The sequence below is a fragment of the Pleurodeles waltl genome, chromosome 11 (assembly GCF_031143425.1).
Source record: "Pleurodeles waltl isolate 20211129_DDA chromosome 11, aPleWal1.hap1.20221129, whole genome shotgun sequence".
In the NCBI taxonomy this organism is placed as follows: Eukaryota; Metazoa; Chordata; class Amphibia; order Caudata; family Salamandridae; genus Pleurodeles; species Pleurodeles waltl.
The window spans coordinates 916,780,173-916,801,091 of record NC_090450.1 but is presented as its reverse complement, the minus strand read 5'-3'; the positions used below and the strand labels follow the sequence as shown (position 1 = coordinate 916,801,091).

Genomic DNA, 20,919 nt, shown 5'->3' with positions numbered 1-20,919 from the left:
TGAGGACTGCCCCTGCTTCGAAAAGACAAGAAACTCCCGAGGACAGCGGACCTGCTCCAAGAAAAGCTGCAACTTTGTTTCCAGCAGCTTTAAAGAACCCTGCAAGCTCCCCGCAAGAAGCGTGAGACTTGCAACACTGCACCCGGCGACCCCGACTCGGCTGGTGGCGATCCAACACCTCAGGAGGGACCCCAGGACTACTCTGATACTGTGAGTACCAAAACCTGTCCCCCCTGAGCCCCCACAGCGCCGCCTGCAGAGGGAATCCCGAGGCTTCCCCTGACCGCGACTCTTTGAACCTAAAGTCCCGACGCCTGGGAGAGACCCTGCACCCGCAGCCCCCAGGACCTGAAGGACCGGACTTTCACTGGAGAAGTGACCCCCAGGAGTCCCTCTCCCTTGCCCAAGTGGAGGTTTCCCCGAGGAATCCCCCCCTTGCCTGCCTGCAGCGCTGAAGAGATCCCGAGATCTCTCATAGACTAACATTGAAAACCCGACGCTTGTTTCTACACTGCACCCGGCCGCCCCCGCGCTGCTGAGGGTGAAATTTCTGTGTGGACTTGTGTCCCCCCCGGTGCCCTACAAAACCCCCCTGGTCTGCCCTCCGAAGACGCGGGTACTTACCTGCAAGCAGACCGGAACCGGGGCACCCCCTTCTCTCCATTCTAGCCTATGTGTTTTGGGCACCACTTTGAACTCTGCACCTGACCGGCCCTGAGCTGCTGGTGTGGTGACTTTGGGGTTGCTCTGAACCCCCAACGGTGGGCTACCTTGGACCAAGAACTGAACCCTGTAAGTGTCCTACTTACCTGGTAAAACTAACGAAAACTTACCTCCCCCAGGAACTGTGAAAATTGCACTAAGTGTCCACTTTTAAAACAGCTATTTGTCAATAACTTGAAAAGTATACATGCAATTTTGATGATTTGAAGTTCCTAAAGTACTTACCTGCAATACCTTTCGAATGAGATATTACATGTAGAATTTGAACCTGTGGTTCTTAAAATAAACTAAGAAAAGATATTTTTCTATATAAAAACCTATTGGCTGGATTTGTCTCTGAGTGTGTGTACCTCATTTATTGTCTTGTGTATGTACAACAAATGCTTAACACTACTCCTTGGATAAGCCTACTGCTCGACCACACTACCACAAAATAGAGCATTAGTATTATCTATTTTTTACCACTATTTTACCTCTAAGGGGAACCCTTGGACTCTGTGCATGCTATTCCTTACTTTGAAATAGCACATACAGAGCCAACTTCCTACAGCGGGGATTAGAGTGCGCCCATGGCTTTTGCTGTATCAGTGTCTTTCTTGAGTTTATCAATAGCAGTGTCGACTTCCGGCCCAAACAACTGCTGTTCATTAAATGGCATATTTAGCACGGCTTGTTGAATTTCCGGCTTGAACCCTGACGTGCGCAGCCATGCGTGCCTTCTTATTGTTATTGCAGTATTTACTGTCCTTGCAGCCGTATCTGCTGCATCCATCGAAGACCGTATCTGATTATTAGAGATACTTTGTCCTTCTTCCACCACTTGCTGTGCTCTTTTTTGGAACTCTTTTGGTAAGTGTTCTATGAAATGTTGCATCTCATCCCAGTGAGCTCTATCGTATCTTGCAAAAAGTGCTTGTGAATTGGCAATGCACCATTGGTTTGCTGCTTGTGCTGCAACCTTTTTACCCGCAGCATCAAATTTGCGACTCTCCTCGTCTGGAGGAGGTGCGTCCCCTGAGGTATGAGAGTTTGCTCTCTTACGAGCTGCCCCGACAACTACTGAGTCTGGTGTTAACTGCGTTGTAATATAAACTGGATCTGATGGTGGTGGCTTGTACTTTTTCTCCACCCTTGGAGTTATGGCTCTGCCTTTAACAGGATCCTGAAAGATTTGTTTTGAATGTTTTAGCATTCCTGGGAGCATAGGTAGGCTTTGGTATTGGCTATGAGTGGAGGATAGCGTGTTAAACAAAAAGTCATCCTCAATTGGTTCGGAATGCAAGGTGACGTTATGGAAAGCAGCTGCCCTTGCGACCACCTGTGTGTAAGATGTACTGTCCTCAGGTGGGGACGGCCTGGCAGGGTACGAGTCTAGGCTGTTGTCCGATACTGGAGCATCGTACAGGTCCCATGCATCGGGATCATCTTGACTCATTGTAGTATGAGTCGGGGAGTGCATCAGTGGAGGAGTTGCTACTGGTGATGTGTGCACTGACGGTGGTGGAGACGGTGGTGGAGTTGTTTTCCTTGCTACCTTTGCCTGTGGCTGCTTGTCCTTTTCTTGAAAGGCAAGTTTTCTTTTTATTTTAATAGGGGGAAGAGTGGTTATCTTCCCTGTGTCTTCTTGAATGTGGAGCCTTCTTTGAGTATAGTCTGGCTCTTCTGCTTCAAGTTCCTCTCCGAATCTATGCTTTTGCATTTGGGAGGACAATCCTTGTTCCTCTGTATAGGAACCTGTTTTCGGCTCCGAGGCTGGATGTTTCGGAACCGAAATTTTTTCGGACGTCTTTTTAGGCTTCGAAGAAACCTTTTGAATTTTTGGCGTGGTGGTGTCTCGGTGCCGAAATTGTTCGGTGCCGCTGTCCCGATGCTGAAATTTTTCTGAGCCGATGTCTCGGCTCCGAGATTGCTGTGTGGCGGTATCTCGACCGGAGTCGGATGACTTCGACACAAGCGTGCTCTTTTTCGGTGCCTTGGGTCGGTCACCTAATTTTTGGGTTAAGCCATGGCCTGTTGGCGGTGGCGTCCCCTGGGCTTTTGTTGACTTCTTGTGAGTCTTATGTTTCAACGTCTTACTCACGGTTTTCGGCATTTCTTCGGTTTCGAGCTCTTCCGAGTCCGACTCGTGGATTGAGAAAGCATCCTCTTCCTCCTCGAAACGCTCTTGTCCTGTCGGCGTCGACGCCATCTGCAGTCTTCTGGCTCTTCGGTCTCTTAATGTCTTCCTCGACCGAAACGCTCGACAGGCTTCACAAGTATCTTCCTTGTGCTCTGGAGACAAGCACAAGTTACAGACCAGATGCTGATCCGTATACGGATACTTGTTATGGCATTTTGGACCGAAGCGGAATGGGGTCCGTTCCATCAGCTTTGAAGTCACACGTGGCCGGGCCGACCAGGCCCCGACGGGGGATCGAAAAAAAAAACGAAGGGCCACCGGAGCTCTTCAAAATTCGGTGTCGATCTGTTGTAACTAACCCGATACCGAACGCAAACAATACCGATGTTTTTTCCGAGATTCTAACTAACTTTCCGACCCGAAACACGGAGCGAAAAGGAACACGTCCGAACCCGATGGCAGAAAAAACCCAATCTAAGATGGAGTCGACGCCCATGCGCAATGGAGTCGAAATGGGAGGAGTCCCTCGGTCTCGTGACTCGAAAAGACTTCTTCGAAGAAAAACAACTTGTAACACTCCGAGCCCAACACCAGATGGCGGGATGTGCACAGCATGTGTATCTGCAGCTACACATGCCATCGAACATATATATATATATATATATATATATATATATATATACACATATACACATACACACACATACACATACACACACACACACATACACATATGTACAAGTGTTTGTTCAACTTAAACGGCTATAGGCTTCAGGGGAGGTGGGAGGGTGCATGTGAATCTACAGCGAAAGATGCCACGAACAGATGTACACTGGGTAAGTTACATTTTCCGTTTGATGGCATGTGTAGCTGCAGATACACATGCTGTGCATAGACTAGAAAGCAGTTATTCCTCCCATAAAAGCAGTGGTTAGCCTGTAGAACTTGAAGTTGTTTGAAATAATGTTCTTAGTACAGCTTGACCTAATGTGGCTTGCTGCGTGTAAGGAAATGCCTCCTTGGCATGGTTACCCCCTGACTTTTTGCCTTTGCTGATGCTATGTTTTGAATTGAAAGTGTGCTGAGGCCTGCTAACCAGGCCCCAGCACCAGTGTTCTTTCCCTAACCTGTACTTTTGTATCCACAATTGGCACACCCTGGCATCCAGGTAAGTCCCTTGTAACTGGTACCCCTGGTACCAAGGGCCCTGATGCCAGGGAAGGTTTCTAAGGGCTGCAGCATATCTTATGCCACCCTGGGGACCCCTCACTCAGCACAGACACACTGCTTGCCAGCTTGTGTGTGCTGGTGAGGACAAAACAAGTAAGTCGACATGGCACTCCCCTCAGGGTGCCATGCCAACCTCACACTGCCTATGCAGTATAGATAAGTCACCCCTCTAGCAGGCCTTACAGCCCTAAGGCAGGGTGCACTATACCATAGGTGAGGGCACCAGTGCATGAGCACTGTGCCCCTACAGTGTCCAAGCCAACCCTTGGACATTGTAAGTGCAGGGTAGCCATAAGAGTATATGGTCTGGGAGTCTGTCAAACACGAACTCCACAGCACCATAATGGCTACACTGAAAACTGGGAAGTTTGGTATCAAACTCCTCAGCACAATAAATGCACACTGATGCCAGTGTACATTTTATTGTAAAATACAACCCAATGGGCACCTTAGAGGTGCCCCCTGAAACTTTAACCAACTACCTGTGTAGGCTGACTGGTTCTAGCAGCCTGCCACATTCAAGACATGTTGCTGGCCCCATGGGGAGAGTGACTTTGTCACTCTGAGGCCAGTAACAAAGCCTGCACTGGGTGGAGATGCTAACACCTCCCCCAGGCAGGAGCTGTAACACCTGGCGGTGAGCCTCAAAGGCTCACCCCCTTTGTTCCAGCACCGCCGGGCACTCCAGCTAGTGGAGTTGCCCGCCCCCTCCGGCCACGGCCCCACTTTTGGCGGCAAGGCCGGAGGAAATAATGAGAACAACAAGGAGGAGTCACTGGCCAGTCAGGACAGCCCCTAAGGTGTCCTGAGCTGAAGTGACACTAACTTTTAGAAATCCTCCATCTTGCAGATTGGGGTCCAAGGTAGCCCACCGTTGGGGGTTCAGAGCAACCCCAAAGTCACCACACCAGCAGCTCAGGGCCGGTCAGGTGCAGAGTTCAAAGTGGTGCCCAAAACGCATAGGCTTCAATGGAGAAGGGGGTGCCCCGGTTCCAGTCTGCCAGCAGGTAAGTACCCGCGTCTTCGGAGGGCAGAACAGGGGGGTTTTGTAGGGCACCAGGGGGGACACAAGTTAGCACAGACAGTACACCCTCAGCAGCAAGGGGGTGTCCGGGTGCAGTGTGCAAACACACGTCGGGTTTCCAATGGAAATCAATGGGAGACCAAGGGGTCTCTTCAGTGATACAGGCAGGCAAGGGGGGGGGGGCTCCTCGGGGTAGCCACCACCTGGGCAAGGGAGAGGGCCTCCTGGGGGTCACTCCTGCACTGGAGTTCTGACCTTTCAGGTCCTGGGGGCTGTGGGTGCAGAGTCTTTTCCAGGCGTCAGGATCTGGGAGTCAGGCAGTCGCGGTCAGGGGGAGCCTCGGGATTCCCTCTGCAGGCATCGCTGTGGGGGTTCAGGTGGGGGGGGGGGGGCGCAACTCTGGCTACTCACGGTCTCGCAGTCGCCGGGGGAGCCTCCCTGAAGTGTTGTTTCTCCACAAGTCGGGGCGTCAGGTGCAGAGTAGCAAGTCTCACGCTTCCGGCGGGAAACGCAAGTTGTTTTAAAGTTGCTTCTTTGAAACAAAGTTGCAGTCTTGGGTGAACAGAGCTGCTGTCCTGGGGAGTTTCTTGGTCCTTCTAGAGCAGGGCAGTCCTCTAAGGATTCTGAGGTCGCTGGTCCCTGGGAAAAGCGTCGCTGGAGCAGTGTCTTTAGAAGGGTGGGTGGAGGGGGGGGGGGGTTGGGACAGGCCGGTAGAGCTGGGGCCAAAGCAGTTGGTGTCTCCGTCTTCTCTGCAGGCTTTTTCAGCTTAGCAGTCCTCTTCTTAGGTTGCAGGAATCTGAGTTCCTAGGTTCAGGGGAGCCCCTAAATACAGAATTTAGGGGTGTGTTTAGGTCAGGGAGGGCAGTAGCCAATGGTTACTAGCCCTGAGGGTGGCTACACCCTCTTTGTGCCTCCTCCCAAGGGGATGGGGGGTCACATTCCTATCCCTATTGGGGGAATCCTCCATCTGCAAGCTGGAATGCCCTGGGGTGCTGTAACAAAGGGGGTGACTCTTTGAGGCTCACCGCCAGGTGTTACAGTTCCTGCAAGGGGGAGGTGATAAGCATCTCCACCCAGTACAGGCTTTGTTACTAGCCACAGAGTGACAAAGGCACTCTCCCCATGTGGCCAGCAACATGTCTCGAGTGTGGCAGGCTGCTAAAACCAGTCAGCCTACAGTAGTTGGTTAAGGTTTCAGGGGGCACCTCTAAGGTGCCCTCTGGGGTGTGTGTTACAATAAAATGTACACTGGCATCAGTGTGCATTTATTGTGCTGAGAAGTTTGATACCAAACTTCACAGTTTTCAGTGTAGCCATTATGGTGCTGTGGAGTTCGTGTATGACAGACTCCCAGACCATATACTCTTATGGCTACCCTGCACTTACAATGTCTAAGGTATTGCTTAGACACTGTAGGGGCACAGTGCTCATGCACTTGTGCCCTCACCTATGGTATAGTGCACCCTGTCTTAGGGCTGTAAGGCCTGCTAGAGGGGTGACTTATCTATACTGCATAGGCAGTGTGAGGTTGGCATGGCACCCTGAGGGGAGTGCATGTCGACTTACTCGTTTTGTCCTCACCAGCACACACAAGCTGGCATCCCTTAGAGACCTTCCCTCGCATCAGGGCCCTGGGTACCAGTTACAAGGGACTTACCTGGATGCCAGGGTGTGCCAATTGTGGAAACAAAAGTACAGGTTAGGGAAAGAACACTGGTGCTGGGGCCTGGTTAGCAGGCCTCAGCACACTTTCAAATAAAAACTTAGCATCAGCAAAGGCAAAAAGTCAGGGGGTAACCATGCCAAGGGGGCATTTCCTTACAATTGTCAAACATAACCCCCAAATTTTTGCTAACATTAGGAGGGGTAGGAAGAGAACCACAGTCTGATGGCTACCAGCGTGGATTCCAATATTTAACACCTGATGCAAAACAGAGAATTTCAGTCTTCGAAGCATTCAATTTCAACCAGTTAGATCCCATCCAGTTGCTAACCTCCTTCATACAGAGGTTAAAGCGGTCTGCCACCTCCTCCCAGTTTTTATTAACAGGGGTAATGAGCTGTGAATCGTCTGCATATGAAGAGGGGATAAAGACAAAAGAACGAACCAGGTTGGCTAGCAGGGCAACATAAATATTAAACAAAGTAGGGCTTAATGAGGAACCCTGTGGAGTCCCACAAGGAAGAAGGTAAGGTGTGGAATCGAAGTTACCACATCTTACCGTAGTCCATCTGTTAGTTAGAAAAGATTGTAACAATTTCAAGGCCCTATCCCTACTTGATAGAGACGGGCTGTCAGAATCTGGGAAGAAATAGTATCAAAGGCTGCAGATAATTCTAACAGGACTAGAATGGCACCCTGTCCCTCATCCACAAGTATAAGAATAGAATCAGTGGAGGAGATAAGGGCCGTTTCCGTACTATAAGCTTTCCTGAAGCCATGCTGCGAAGGATCTAAAACTTGCTCTTCCCCAAGAAAATCCACTAGTGCCTTATTCATGATTTTCTCTAAGATCTTGGCAAAGAAAGGAAGGAGCGCAACTGGCCATAAATTCTCAAGGTCCTGCACGTCTCCAAGTGGTTTCTTCTTTACTGGGACTATTATGGTCTCCTTCCATCTACATTCCATTTATTTAGCTTTTCAAGTGTGGTATCCACTTGTGAGCCAAATAAATGCTCTTTGTCAAAGGGCATGATCAAAACTGCCTGCTGTACCTCTGGTTTAAAGCCTGAGCATCTGAGCCAGGCATGTGGCCTAATGATGACGCTGGTGTCAATCCTGCGTGCTGCTGTCCCTCAGCTACAATTTCTACACCCTTTCATAGTGTTCCTCAGGGTGATATTGTAGAAGTTCCTCCATGGCATCCCAGTGAGCTCTATCATATCGGGATAGTAATGCCTGGGCATTAGCAATCTGCCAGTGATTAAAACTTCGTAAACTGTAAACTTCGTACTTGTATAGCGCACTACTCACCCGTTAGGGTCTCAAGGCGCTGTACGCATACCACTGTGGAACCCCTCCTGGCTTTTCCCTGTGCGGTGCCCACTCCTGTGCAACCTCCAAGGTTAAGCCAGGCATCCCAGCGCTGTTGGGACCGTTGTGGAGATTAAGCAAGCTATTGCCCAGAGTTACAGAGTGGGACCCATGAATTAGATTAGGCATGGATGCGAGAATTATCAGGTCTGAGGAAATTGAGCCCAAGACCCGCCGAGGTGGGAATTGAACCCTGGTCCCAGGCCAGATTTCTGCATCAGGGTCTGCTGCTCTAACCATTGAGCCACACTTCTCCACTTGCTTGCTTGAGCTGCCACTCTCTTACCTGCTGCATCTAATTTTTTGCTTTATCAGGAGGAGGTGTGCCTCCTGTTGACTGGCTATTAGCCCTCTTGCGAGCAGTACAGGCAGCAATAAGAGTCTGAAGGGATCTGTGCTTTTATATGATTTTTTTGTTTTTTTAATAAAAAAAAAAAAAAAAAAAAAAGTCAGTGGGTGCAGCCTTATATTTCTTATCCACCCTTGGAGTGATAACCCTTGATCTAACTGGCTCTTTAAAGAGATCATATGCGTGCCCGAGCATGCCTGGGAGCATTAGAAGAAATTGACTCTCCTCGTGTTTTGTGCCAAGGGTGTCTAATAGAAAATCCTCTTCTATTGGATCCGCGTACATGTGGACATTTTATGCAATGCTGCTGCCCTAGCTATAACCTGTTGATATGAGGTGGAATCCTCAGGTGGTGAAGGTCTAGCTGGGTAGACATCCGATCATTAGGTGTAATAGGATCCGGATCATATGCATCCCATGAATCCGTATCATCTAATTTATCTCCAATATCATGGTCCCACCAGGTGGCAAATTAGGTGGTGTGAACCTTAAAGGGGGGGGCGGCTGGAAGGCAGTGGCGGACCGGTGATCTCTTTTGATGTCGTTTTGACCAAGTGTGAAAGGTTTTTTTTTGTGGTTTTTTTTAACTCACAGTTTGGGCCAACTGCAACGGCTGACTATGTGAGTTTGTACATCGGAGTCAGAGTCTTCAATGGAGAAGGCGTGTTCTTACTCCAGCTCATCCTGTGCATGCTCATCGGCGAAGATGTCCAGTGTGTCATTTGGAGTGCGAGACGCCATTTCCATCCAACAAGCTCTTCGATCTCAGAGTGTCTTTTTCGATCGAAAGGAATGGCATGCTTCACAGGTCTGCTCACTGTGGTCGGGGGAGAGACACAATTACACACCTGGTGGAGGTCAGTGTTTAGAAATTTAGAGTGGCATTGAGGACAAAATCGAAATGGAGACCGTTCCATTAGGGCTGCGTAGTTAGATGTAACATGGAGGCGGTAGGCCCGAAGAGGGCCGCGTCTGCCCCAAAGGGCTGAAAATCAATTCTTGGTGTAAGCGGGAACCGGAGACAGAGTATGGAAGAATATGTGATTGAGACAATACCAATGGTGATAGAAAGATGGAGAGAATACTGTTTTGGGCTGTATTGAGGCGAAAACTCAGAGCGAGAGGAACACAAGTCCAAACCCAAAGGCGTAGAGAAAGAATCTAACAAAGGACTTGATGCCCATGCGCAGTATTACTGAGAGGAGGACTCACTCGATACCGTGACTCAAAAAGCTTCTTTGAAGAAAAAGAAGTTGTACCACTCCAAACCCAACACTAGATGGCGAGCTTATGCACAGCATGTGTATCTACAGCCACACATGCCATCCAACATGGGCTTTCACAACTACTGAAATATAAATATATTTTGAAATGTTTGTACAGTTGACTCAGTTACTTAAATGTTGTGTGTTAGGAAAAACCTGACACCCTACAGCCTTTCATTTCACAATCACTGTACAGCAGGTCAGACAATTCACCTTACAAAATCCTGGAATTCTGCAGTGAGAAGAAAAAGTAATTGTAAGAAGATAAAATGACCTTTGACCTTGGTCTCTGAGCACAGAGCAAATGTGGCAAGATAACATGATTTAAAGGCGTCTTTATTACTCTTTCACTTTATGACTGAACAGAACACCTGTTTTGTCAACTCGCCAGAAGGGGTGAGTAGGTCCTAAAAATAGGTGGACCTGATAAAATATGACTCGCCATAGCGAGTGGGTTGGTAGATTCTTTCAAGGCCTGTGTAGTTCTAATAAAGAAAATGCTGATCGCAGTGTCACCTCTCTTTATCAAGAAGAAAAAAAATAGATAAACCAATATAATCCAGGATCAATAGGACGATTTTTGTAAAGTCTGAAAATCTTAGAGGATACGTGGTCTTTGTAATGCAAGCAAGGAAAACAAAACATGAAGACAGATGAGGCTTGGGGGAAGAGTCTTGGGTAGGGAGGCATACAGCTGAGTGGAAAAAAAAAAAAGAATGGCATGTGTTGCCCATTTCCATTAAAAAAAAAAGGGAAAAAAGAAAAACAAAGGTGAATACAAACAAGGCAGCAGGCTACGACCTATCCCATTCAGCCTGCCTGCTTCATCGCTCTGCACTGAAGGAACAGAAGTTTAGTGAAAGAGGTGCACAAGGGAAAAAAAAAAAAAAAAAAAAAAAAAAAAAAGCATTGGCAGCAATAATAGGTCTTGCTCCCAAGTTAAAATACCCCTTCAGTCACTGGTAAATTTAGGCACTCAATAAGTCGGCATACATGCAATGCCACTCAATAATGCATCATTTATCCACTCAGTGGCTCATTCAAGCGTTCTCCTACCAACCCATCTACAATTAGACACATGCCTACTATACAAACGTATGAAACATAAAAGCTATTACACAGGCTGCTATGTTTTATTTGTATAGCCAAAACAAAGGTTTGTCCCCTTCACTTGTTAAAATCCAATCGTTCACCATGCGGATGCTTAATCATCAACCTAAGAACAATAAATATAACTTTGATATCAAAAGTAATCAATTATGCTCTAACCACAATATTTAGAATCTCAAACATTTAATAAAATACATTTGTTAATATAATTAATCATCCATTGGACTAGATATGTTGACAACGATTTGTGTTCCTGTTGGACCCCGACTTCAAGTCGAGGGGAAAAACTTTTCTTGGTTGGGCTGAACCCTATTCCCTGTGCCTTTGTAAAAGGGGTCACACTCTCTAAATTGTTGATGTCTTATTTCTATGATCATCAGGTTTATGTTGTAGACAGAGAGAGAGAGAGAGAGAGAGAGAGAGAGAGAGACACATACACAGAAAGATAATGTTTGATTGTGGCTATATAAGTGTATGTTTGATTGTGGTTATATAAATAGCTGAATGAATGTACACCAGTCCGTGGGAGGAAGAATGTCTATATGAGCACAAGGATGAGTGATAGTGATCATGTATGATGACATACTGAGTGCCTAAACCCACAAATGACTTAAGCGGAACTTTCATTTATAAGCCAGACCTATTGGTATTGGAACTTGAAAACACCGCCACAATGAACTGTGAAACAATGGTACACTATGTACTATGTTCAATAGTACATAATGTATCATTGTTTTAAAGTTCCATCAGGGCAACCGCATTTCGAAATATGTTGGCCATATTATAGACAAGACCATTTTATGAACGCCTTGATTAAAGACGGTGGCTGTGCACTGCAGATTAAATGAGTGGCACGCAAGGAGTCTGTTAGTGCTGTTTGGGGAGTTGCAGTAGGCTCTAAATAATCAAAATAAAATGAGAAGAAAAGAAACAAACTGGGACCTATAAAAGAAGAAAATGGAAAACTAAAGCACTAGCCCACCAGCCTTGGCACTCTAGCATACTCATTTTAAGAATATTGCTAAAGCAGTCAATCCTTCTGAAGAGATTCTAGAAAGTACCACAGTGCAAAATATCTTCTTTTCTACAGTTTATCGAAGGGGGTAATCAACACCAAAAGTCTTGCCTACAAAGGTTATCTGTAAGATTTGATGAATTTGCCAGATGCATTTCATAATGAATACATTAGGCATGCTGCTTTTTACCTAACTTTTAACCACAAAACGGTCAGACCTATGGCACCTGAAAAAACTTTTCCAATAAACCCCAATCAGACCTATAGCTTTCATCACTGGCTTGGCACTACAACCAACTTAGACCTACTGTATAGAGCATAAGCCAACCATCAGGTATATCACAATAAAATTAAGAATATATTAAAAATTACAGTTGTCAAAAACAAATAAATCAAGCGTAAAAGGGAATAATCAGGAGTACCAAAATGCAAATTGTCTATCCCCGTGGTTGGTTTGAGTGGGTTACCAACAGCAAAAACCCTGCCTGCTAAGGTAATCAGTAAGATTATATAGTTAAAAAATAAATAAATAAATAAATAAACTACAGGCTTTAGCACCGTGTAATAACAATCCACCCTTTTGACAATAAGTAAAATCAGGACTACTGGCTAACTTTTCATAATAAACCAATCTAAATTATGGAATTACATAAACTTTCCCAATGAACCAATAAGGCCTATAGCCTTTACCTTTGGCTTGATATCATAATCAAACACAGGCCTACTGAAGCGCACATAAACTAGCAACCATCATGCATAAATTTATTAAATTACAAAGTAACACAAAATGATAGCAACATAACTTACAACCGCTCTCAAAATGACCTATCAATGATTATCATACTGAAAATCTTCTACCCACAAGGTTTGTTCGCGGGGGTGACCAACACCAAAAACCTTGCCTATTATGGTAATCTCGGATGTAATGTAAAACAGTGCCTGTCTACAGCCTGTAACACAGAGCGACAGCAATCTACCATTAAAGAGATACTGGCAAATGCTTTTCACAATAAATATGTCAAGCTTAATGACTGTCACAACTTTTCATAGGCAGATCAGACCTACAGCATGGGACACTTTTTCCAGTAAACCATTCAGGTTTATTACCTTTAGCTATGGCTTGTCACCACAACCAGTTCAGGCCAACTGTATGGAGCATAAGCTTTCCCACAAGGCAACCATCTGAGATACAGTTATAAAATCACACATGTATTCAAAACAACAGCTGGCAAAGATAAATACTCTCTATACTATGAAGGTGTATCCTACAAGGACTATCAGAGTGGAAATCTTGCATCTTAAGGGTGTGGGAGAGGAGGTACTCAACACCAAATACTTTGAACTAATCTATGCATGCCATTAGAACAATATCCCTCTGTAGGCTTTATTACAGAGTAATAATACAACACCCACAATTGCCTAATGACTTAATTCATTGTAAAAGTATAAATGAAATTCATTCTCAATAAACAGATCATGCCTATATGCTCAGTCATTTGTTTGCCACGATAACAAACTCAGTATTGTAATATTAAGGATAAACTTTCACACAATAAAAAGTGTAATACAAGCACTCTTTCACTGGAAGCACACAACTTCTGCCCTATCAAATGCCGTACTCATTAAAATGAACATGTTGGTGAAAATTAAGCCCCTCTCAGTAGTACTTCTGAAAGTTATTTTCTTTTGCTCATATATGGTCCACCAACAAATGCACTCTCAAGTTACACCAAAAATGAAGGCAAGAAGAGAAAAAGGAGGACCTATAAAAGTAGAAAACGTGAAACTAAAGTGCTTGTCCATAAGCCATGACCCTGTGCACCTGCAATAAAGCAAAATGTAGTCACTCAGAGAGCAATAATGTCAATAGTTGAAACAGACTGACCCACTTTATTATGATGTTAAAAAGGATTATATATATTTGAGGAAGGGGGGGATAGCTCTAGAAATGAGGCTGAGTGCCACACACTGAAAAAGCAAAAATTAAAATGATGTCACAGCTAGGTATGGCAATACAATCTCATATTAGGTTAAAAAAATCCTAGAAATTCGCTGGGAAAAAAAATCTAGAAGGGTCAGCCAACAAATCAAGAGTGTTCAAACAGTCATAGGGTAATAAGGATGCTACGTTGGCCTGAATCATGGTCATAACTGCAATAAGGTGAGATTAATAAAACAGATACAATCATTATATAAATCCCCATAAAAAAAAAAAAACTTTAGAAGAAATACACTTTTGGTATTATAATGGAATGCTCAAAACAGACCCTAGAGGGCACCACTATAAAAATAGCACTTGGAAGAAACATGGACATGTAACCATATATTGTCAGCCCCTAAAGGGCATAACCACATAAAAAAAAGAATAGCAGAATGTAATGCAGTGCAACCATATTCTTGGGCCCTAGAGGGCACAGTGCCTTACACATTGTCAGGCCTACTGCAATACTATTACAAACAAGACCCTTAAAACAGAAATTACTCCCAGCTGTAAAACAAAAGCTCTAGCCGCCAGAGAGCTTAAAAAGAAACTGAATGGTAGGAGGGGTTATTATTGTGGGGTCCCCACTAACCTAGTGTGGGGACCCAGAGATGACCTAGAGAGAAAGCTTTTCGTGCTGAAGTGGTTTGGTGGTGGTCTCATTGTCCTAGGACCACCACAAGCTCAGTTACAGGCAAAAATGTTTTATGAAAGGAATGCCCTGCAAAGCATTAAGGGGCGAGTTTCCCCAGTGCAGTGAATATTGCAGTATCTGCTCTTCGGCTGTGCCAGGTGGGCCGCGTTTAGGATTTTTGTGTTTTTTTCTATTGAAACAGCTGCAGTTGGTATATTTTTCACCTGCTAAACCTGGGAAGAATTTAGGAATGGGGTTGCAAATTTAAATGACTCAGACTCCGTAACAATGTGACTTAACTGTTGCTTATGCAAAGCACTCCAATACCTCCGATCGAAGTTGCGCTATATGAAACTTCAAAGCGCCATTGCTGCCACAAGGGCGAAGCAGCGAGACAAAAGAAAAAAGCAGTGCACACACACAAAAGTATACGGCCGATTGACTATTGCACAATGTAAGAGGGTCAGTCTGCAAGGCGTAACAAAGCAGCCTCAAGGTGGGACAAACATAAAGCATTTACTTAGGAAACAAGGGAATTTTGAAACGCAGGCCAAGGAACCAATGAAAGTGAAGGGCATGAGATGGGCAATGTTAAAGCCCACAGAATAGATTACAGCATGTCGAGAAGAGCAGCGCTTGCACACTGCTATGCTCAACCTAAAAAAAACAAATAAAAAAAACACATATTATAAAACTAATATTGAACAACTAAAAAAACAAGTCTGACCCAACTATAACCTGCACCCAACCATGCACTACTTACGACCACATATTTACATTACTCATGACTAGTTAAACAACCTTGCTAAAGACATTTCAAATGACACGGCTGATGAAATCATTGATGACATCAGACAATCATTGTGACACTGTAAAACACACACACAGAAATAGATAGAATCTATCTCCCTCCATTTCTGTAATGAATATCTGACGCTAAGTGCCTAGTAGACACCTAAAACTGTCAGTACCTCCTACAAATGTCTAGCAAGGATTATCACCATGCAAAACGTCCAACTACTTGGCTTTGTCAAATAGGGAAATCAACACCAATTCCTTGCTTAAAATGTAATCTGTGAATTTCCCCCAACAGACTTTAACCAGGCAGAATACCAATCACCCCCATAGACCTGTTGCCTTTATCATATGTTTTTCATATTAAACAGATCAGACCTTGAAATAAGGAAGTAACTTTTCCCACTGAAAGGACTTTAGCCTTACCATGGATTAGTAATCATAACAAACCAAGGCTAACTGTATCGAACAAGAAGCTTCCCCACAAAAAAGCCACCAAGCACATAGTCTGAACATTAAAATGCCTAAAAACCTAGAGTTGTGAATAACAATTGATCCATTTTAAGAGAGTCTAGCAAGGAATATCACCCTGCAAATATTCTATCCCTAGGTTCTGTCAAATAGGGGTCATCACTAGCTTTTAACTTTGGCATGTCAATGTCAACTCGGCCCTACAGTATGGAGTATCAGCTCTCCCACAAGACACCCATTACACACACACAGTCATAAAATTACAGATATATGCAAATTTAGTTGCCAAACAATATAAACCCCTTCTAAGAGGGGTTAATACGGGTTACCACAATGAAAGTGTTCTGCCCCAAAAGAGCATACAAGGAACGCATAGACAGTAACTCTCACAACAGCAAGGAACTCTTTACCATCATCAAAGAGCTCTCCAAATCCAAAGCCAGCAACATCGACCCCACGCACACACAACTCCTCTGCAACTCCCTCTCCAACCATTTCCACTGCAAAATCTTAGACATACACAACAGTTTCATGCACCCGCCACACACACCACCGACTCGATCAGCAAAGACCCACCCTCCCCCCCCAACCTACTACTCACCTGGGCCCCAACCAACGACGAAGAAACTGAAAAAAGATGAATTTCATCCACTCAGGCTCCCCCTCGGAGCCCTGCCCCAACCGCATTTACTACAAAGCCAGCCCAAACATGGCTCCAAGCTTCCCAACATAATCAACAGCTCTTTCGACTACACCACCTTCCAGGACCCCTGGAAGCACGCATAAATTACCGCACTCCTGAAAAAGCCCAAAGCAAACCCTGATGACCTCACCAACTACCGCCCAATTTTACTCCTCCCCTTCCCCGCCAAGGTCGCTGAGAAACTAGTGAACACCTGCCTGTCTCTCTTCCTAGAGGAAAGCAACACACTCGATGCCTCCCAGTCTGGGTTCCGCAAGAACCACAGCATTGAGACCACCCTCATCACATGTACTGAAGACATGAGAACCAAAGTCGACAAGGGCAAGACCGTCGCACTCATCATCCTGGACCTCTCTGCTGCCTTCGACACGGTCAGCCATCAAACACTCTGCACACACCTCCACAACGCAGGTATTCGACACAAGGCCCTAGACTGGCTGACCTCCTTCCTCACCGAAAGAACCCAGAATGTCTGCCTCCCTCCCTTCCACTCCACAGCCACCAAAATCATCTGCGGAGTCCCCCAAGGGTCCTCCCTCAGCCCTACCCTTTTCAATATTTACATGACCCCGCTCGCCAACATCCTCCGACCACACGGAATCACCCTCATATCCTACGCAGACGACACCCAGCTCATCATCTCCCTCACCCGAAACCCTACCACCGCCAAAACCAACCTCCACACTGGACTCCTTGACCACCACCACATGGATGACAGCTAACCACCTCAAGCTCAACTCCAACAAAACCGAAGTCATCATTTTCGGCCCCAACAAAACCATATGGGACGACTCCTGGTGGCCCACCTCCCTAGGCCCCCCACCAACACCCTCAAACCACGCACGTAATCTCTGCACCATCCTGGACCCCTCCCTCTCCATGACCCAGCAAATCAACGCCATCACCTCCTCCTGCTTGAACACACTCCGCATACTGCGAAAAACCTTCAAATGGATTCCCATAGAGACCAGAAAGACCGTCACCCACGCACTCATCAGCAGCACGCTAGACTACGGTAACACCCTCTACGCCGGCAACACACTCAAAGTCAAACGCATACTACAGAGGATCCAGAACGCAGCCGCCCGCCTCATCCTGGACCTCCCACGCCATGAACACATCTCCCCATAACTCAGAGGCCTTCACTGGCTTCCGATCGTCAAGAGGATCACCTTCAAAATCCTCATCCATGCACACAAATCCCTCCACAACGCAGGACCAACCTACCTCAACGAAAGAGTGAACTTCCACACTCCTACTCGCCACCTCCGCTCCGCCGACCTCGCTCTCGCCACAGTCCCTCGCATCCAACGCACCACCACCGGAAGCAGATCCTTCTCCTACCTCGTCCCAAAGGCCTGGAACTCCCTCCCCACCAACCTCTGCAAGACTCAGAACCTCCTGCTCTTCAGAAACAACCTCAAGACGCGGCTGTTCAAACAGTACCCCCCCCACCCACCCCCACCAGTGCCAGCGCCTTGAGACCCTCACGGGTGAGTAGCGCGCGCTATAAATTATTTTGATTGATTGATTGACACAAGGGTTTGCTAGAAGGGATAACCAACACTAACGTCTTCTCATTCTATGGTAATCAGTGAGAAAAATACCTCTCTACTGTAACATATATTAACACTCCACTATTAAATGCCTATTTACTTTTACACATGCTTTTCACAATATATGGGCCAGGCCTACTGGCTTTGTTTTAATCATTCATAACAAACAAAAGAGACTTGTACCCTTTATCATTGGATTGTCACCATAACCAACTCAGTCTTGCTCTACTGAGCACAAGCTTTGCCGCAAAGCAAAATTGCAACACAAACACTTTTTTTCAGTGGCAACTCATTGCTTCTTTCTGCCCAATCAAATGTTGTACTCAAAGAAATAAACATGTGGATAGAGAAAAATCCCCTATCGCAGTAGAACTTCTGAAAGATCTTTTTTCTGTTGATCACATAAGGTTAGCAACAGCTGTGCTTTCTAGTCAGACCTACACACAGGGTGGGAGAGTTTGTATAATAAACAGAAAGTAAAAAACGCAATGTCTTAATGTACATGTGTACAGCTGTCACATTAAAAGATACAACATTTCCAAAGGAACTCCTTTGCACCTTTTTACACTCCTGGACATAGATGATTAGATTCTGTCCCAGTGTTGCCTTAGTTTGTGCTAATTGCATTTAAAGTGCAGTTCAGAACTTCTAGTTGTAAAACCAATTAAGTGTTCTGGAGTGCATAAATGATTTACACTTAAGTAGTTATGAGGCATACAATTGTATAAACTAAATAAGGAATATCAACACTTGAACGTACCTCATCCATTTTTTCTGACGTTGGTGTACGATCACCAGGCTGCAGTTCCTTAATGTCTAAACATTCAGTTCTAGAAGTCATATTTAAGAGAGGTATGTCTACAGGAGTTAACCGGGATTCTGACACTGCTTTTGAATTCCTGCTGAGATGGGCTGTTCCTGGTACCGGTTCATCATCATCAGACTCAGGTAAAGGAGTAGGACTGATGTCTTCCAAGCCAGTGCTGGAAGGGCGTGAGGAAGGGGTAATACTCCTGAAATGAGGCTGAGTGCTTAATGGTGGGAGTGGTGACAGCTGTGAGGAGGATGATGATATTGGGCTGCCCTCCATTCGGAGCTCACTGTCTGAGTCATGATCATCTGGGAATGGGAGCTTTGTTCTATGCTCTTTCAAAAGCATCTCAATCCTTGAATCCAAACTGTTGTGCTGCACTTCAGCCTCCATAGTTGGGGTTTCTGGTGTCTCACACCTTTCTGGGGTGCGGGCAAAAGAAGGCATAGTTTTTTCTATCAGCGCTGTTAAGTCAGGAAAGGTTAGTTCTTCTGTTTTTTCCTTTACTGGTACAAAATCAATGTTTGTAGGAGTGGGAGTGCCATCTGAACATGGCTCTGATGGAGGTGGTGGTGGCCGCCTGTGCTCATGTTCTCGAGGAGTTTTGGGGTAAGTGGGTTCTTCTGTGTGTGGATATATTGTTGGTGTTTGGTAAGGAGAGAAAGCAGATTTATAGCCACTAGTTTCAGAACGACTCACAGAAGAGGGAAGAGAAGTAGGATGCAAAGCAGGATGAGTATATTGTGCTGGTTCTGGAGGTGGTTTATAGTTGCTCGGCAAGGGCTCAGGCGCTCTATGGGCATAATAACGCTCTGGCCTCCGATTGTAAGCATCATTAAACTTTGATTCATGCCTCCTGGGTTTATAGGTCGGCTCCTGTGTGAAATGGTAAGCAGGTGTCGTTTGCCGACTTGAGTAGCTTGAATCTTGGGAAAAGGGAGTTCCAAGGCGAGGAGTTTGAGGAGTTCCTTGAGACTGTGGGGTAGACTGGCTGCAGGAGTTTGGGGTGTCCTGGCGGCAACTGGAATAGGCGGTATCATGAGAAAAAGGTGTACTACTGTTTGGGGTCACCATTGCTCCCGTAGAGGAAGAAAGGGAATCTTCCTTCAGTCGCCTTAAAGGATCCAGTAACTTGTGGGAAGGAAAAATAATAGGTTAAAATAAAATATTTAGTACCTATTCAACAAACTTTTCAACAAGAACTTCATACTTTTGCTGAATCACGTTTTAGTGTAGAACTGTGTACATCAATGCAATGTTTGATACCTAAACTTAAACTCAGCCTGAACCTCAGAACAAAAGCAGAAAGGGAAGACAGCACCAGTAAAAAGCAGAGCTTCCCACGATGGCAAACACTCGCAATTGGTCCAAGACCATAATCAAATGAAAGTGGGCAGAGAAAAAGAGCTCACCAAGCGAACAGATCCTCACATCAGTTCCTGTGGCACAGGTGTAACTATGAGGACTTCAAGTAAATATGTTCATCCTAGACAACCTGTGCGTTTTTAACAGGTGCGTGTCCTGCAATTGGAATTCACAGGTATGGACATGTAAAGGAAAACTAAAAGCGGCAGCTAGAATCATTGTGTGCGCCCTAGAGCATTCTACATTTAAACCTTCTCTTTCACAGTACCCTTGTGCCTAGTCATTCACACAAAGGAAAAGGATGTACATTAAGAGAATGTTATAGGTTTTGAAAAGGGTTGGAGGAGCAAAGACATCCATCATGAAATCCTTTACTGACAGACCTGTTTCTACACTAAAGTAGTCCTGATTTACATATGTTTACATGTTAAACATGTGGTCCTTTACATTTTCCAATTTTCTCTTAGAGCACTTAACAGGGCAACACAGTGGAGATGCCAGCTGGTGTGGTCCCCTTATGCAGAATTAACTTCACAACCTTCTAAAGGACCATCTTGACCTACCTGCTATTCAGCTTTGCCATTCTGGTTTTAATGCTAAAGACAGCCTTATTCCCTGGCTGGCTTTACACTCTTGGCTGTAAATACCTACCTCTGTCTTAACTAATAGTCTGCAAAGCTGCATAATACTTGTCACTTTTTCTTTGAACAATCATGTTCATCTGATTAAGCTCT

General features: G+C 45.4%; 1 protein-coding gene across 4 annotated transcripts in view; it reads right to left on the bottom strand.

Moving 5' to 3' along the window:
* SETD1B (SET domain containing 1B, histone lysine methyltransferase) overlaps window positions 1–20,919 on the bottom strand; it is a 314,507-nt gene that overhangs the window by 221,611 nt on the left and 71,977 nt on the right. For all 4 annotated transcript variants that reach the window (XM_069214916.1, XM_069214917.1, XM_069214914.1 and 1 more), the window contains exon 6: window positions 18,770–19,951. In XM_069214916.1, coding sequence (XP_069071017.1) covers window positions 18,770–19,951 — 1,182 coding nt within the window. The remainder of the gene's footprint in view (window positions 1–18,769; window positions 19,952–20,919) is intronic.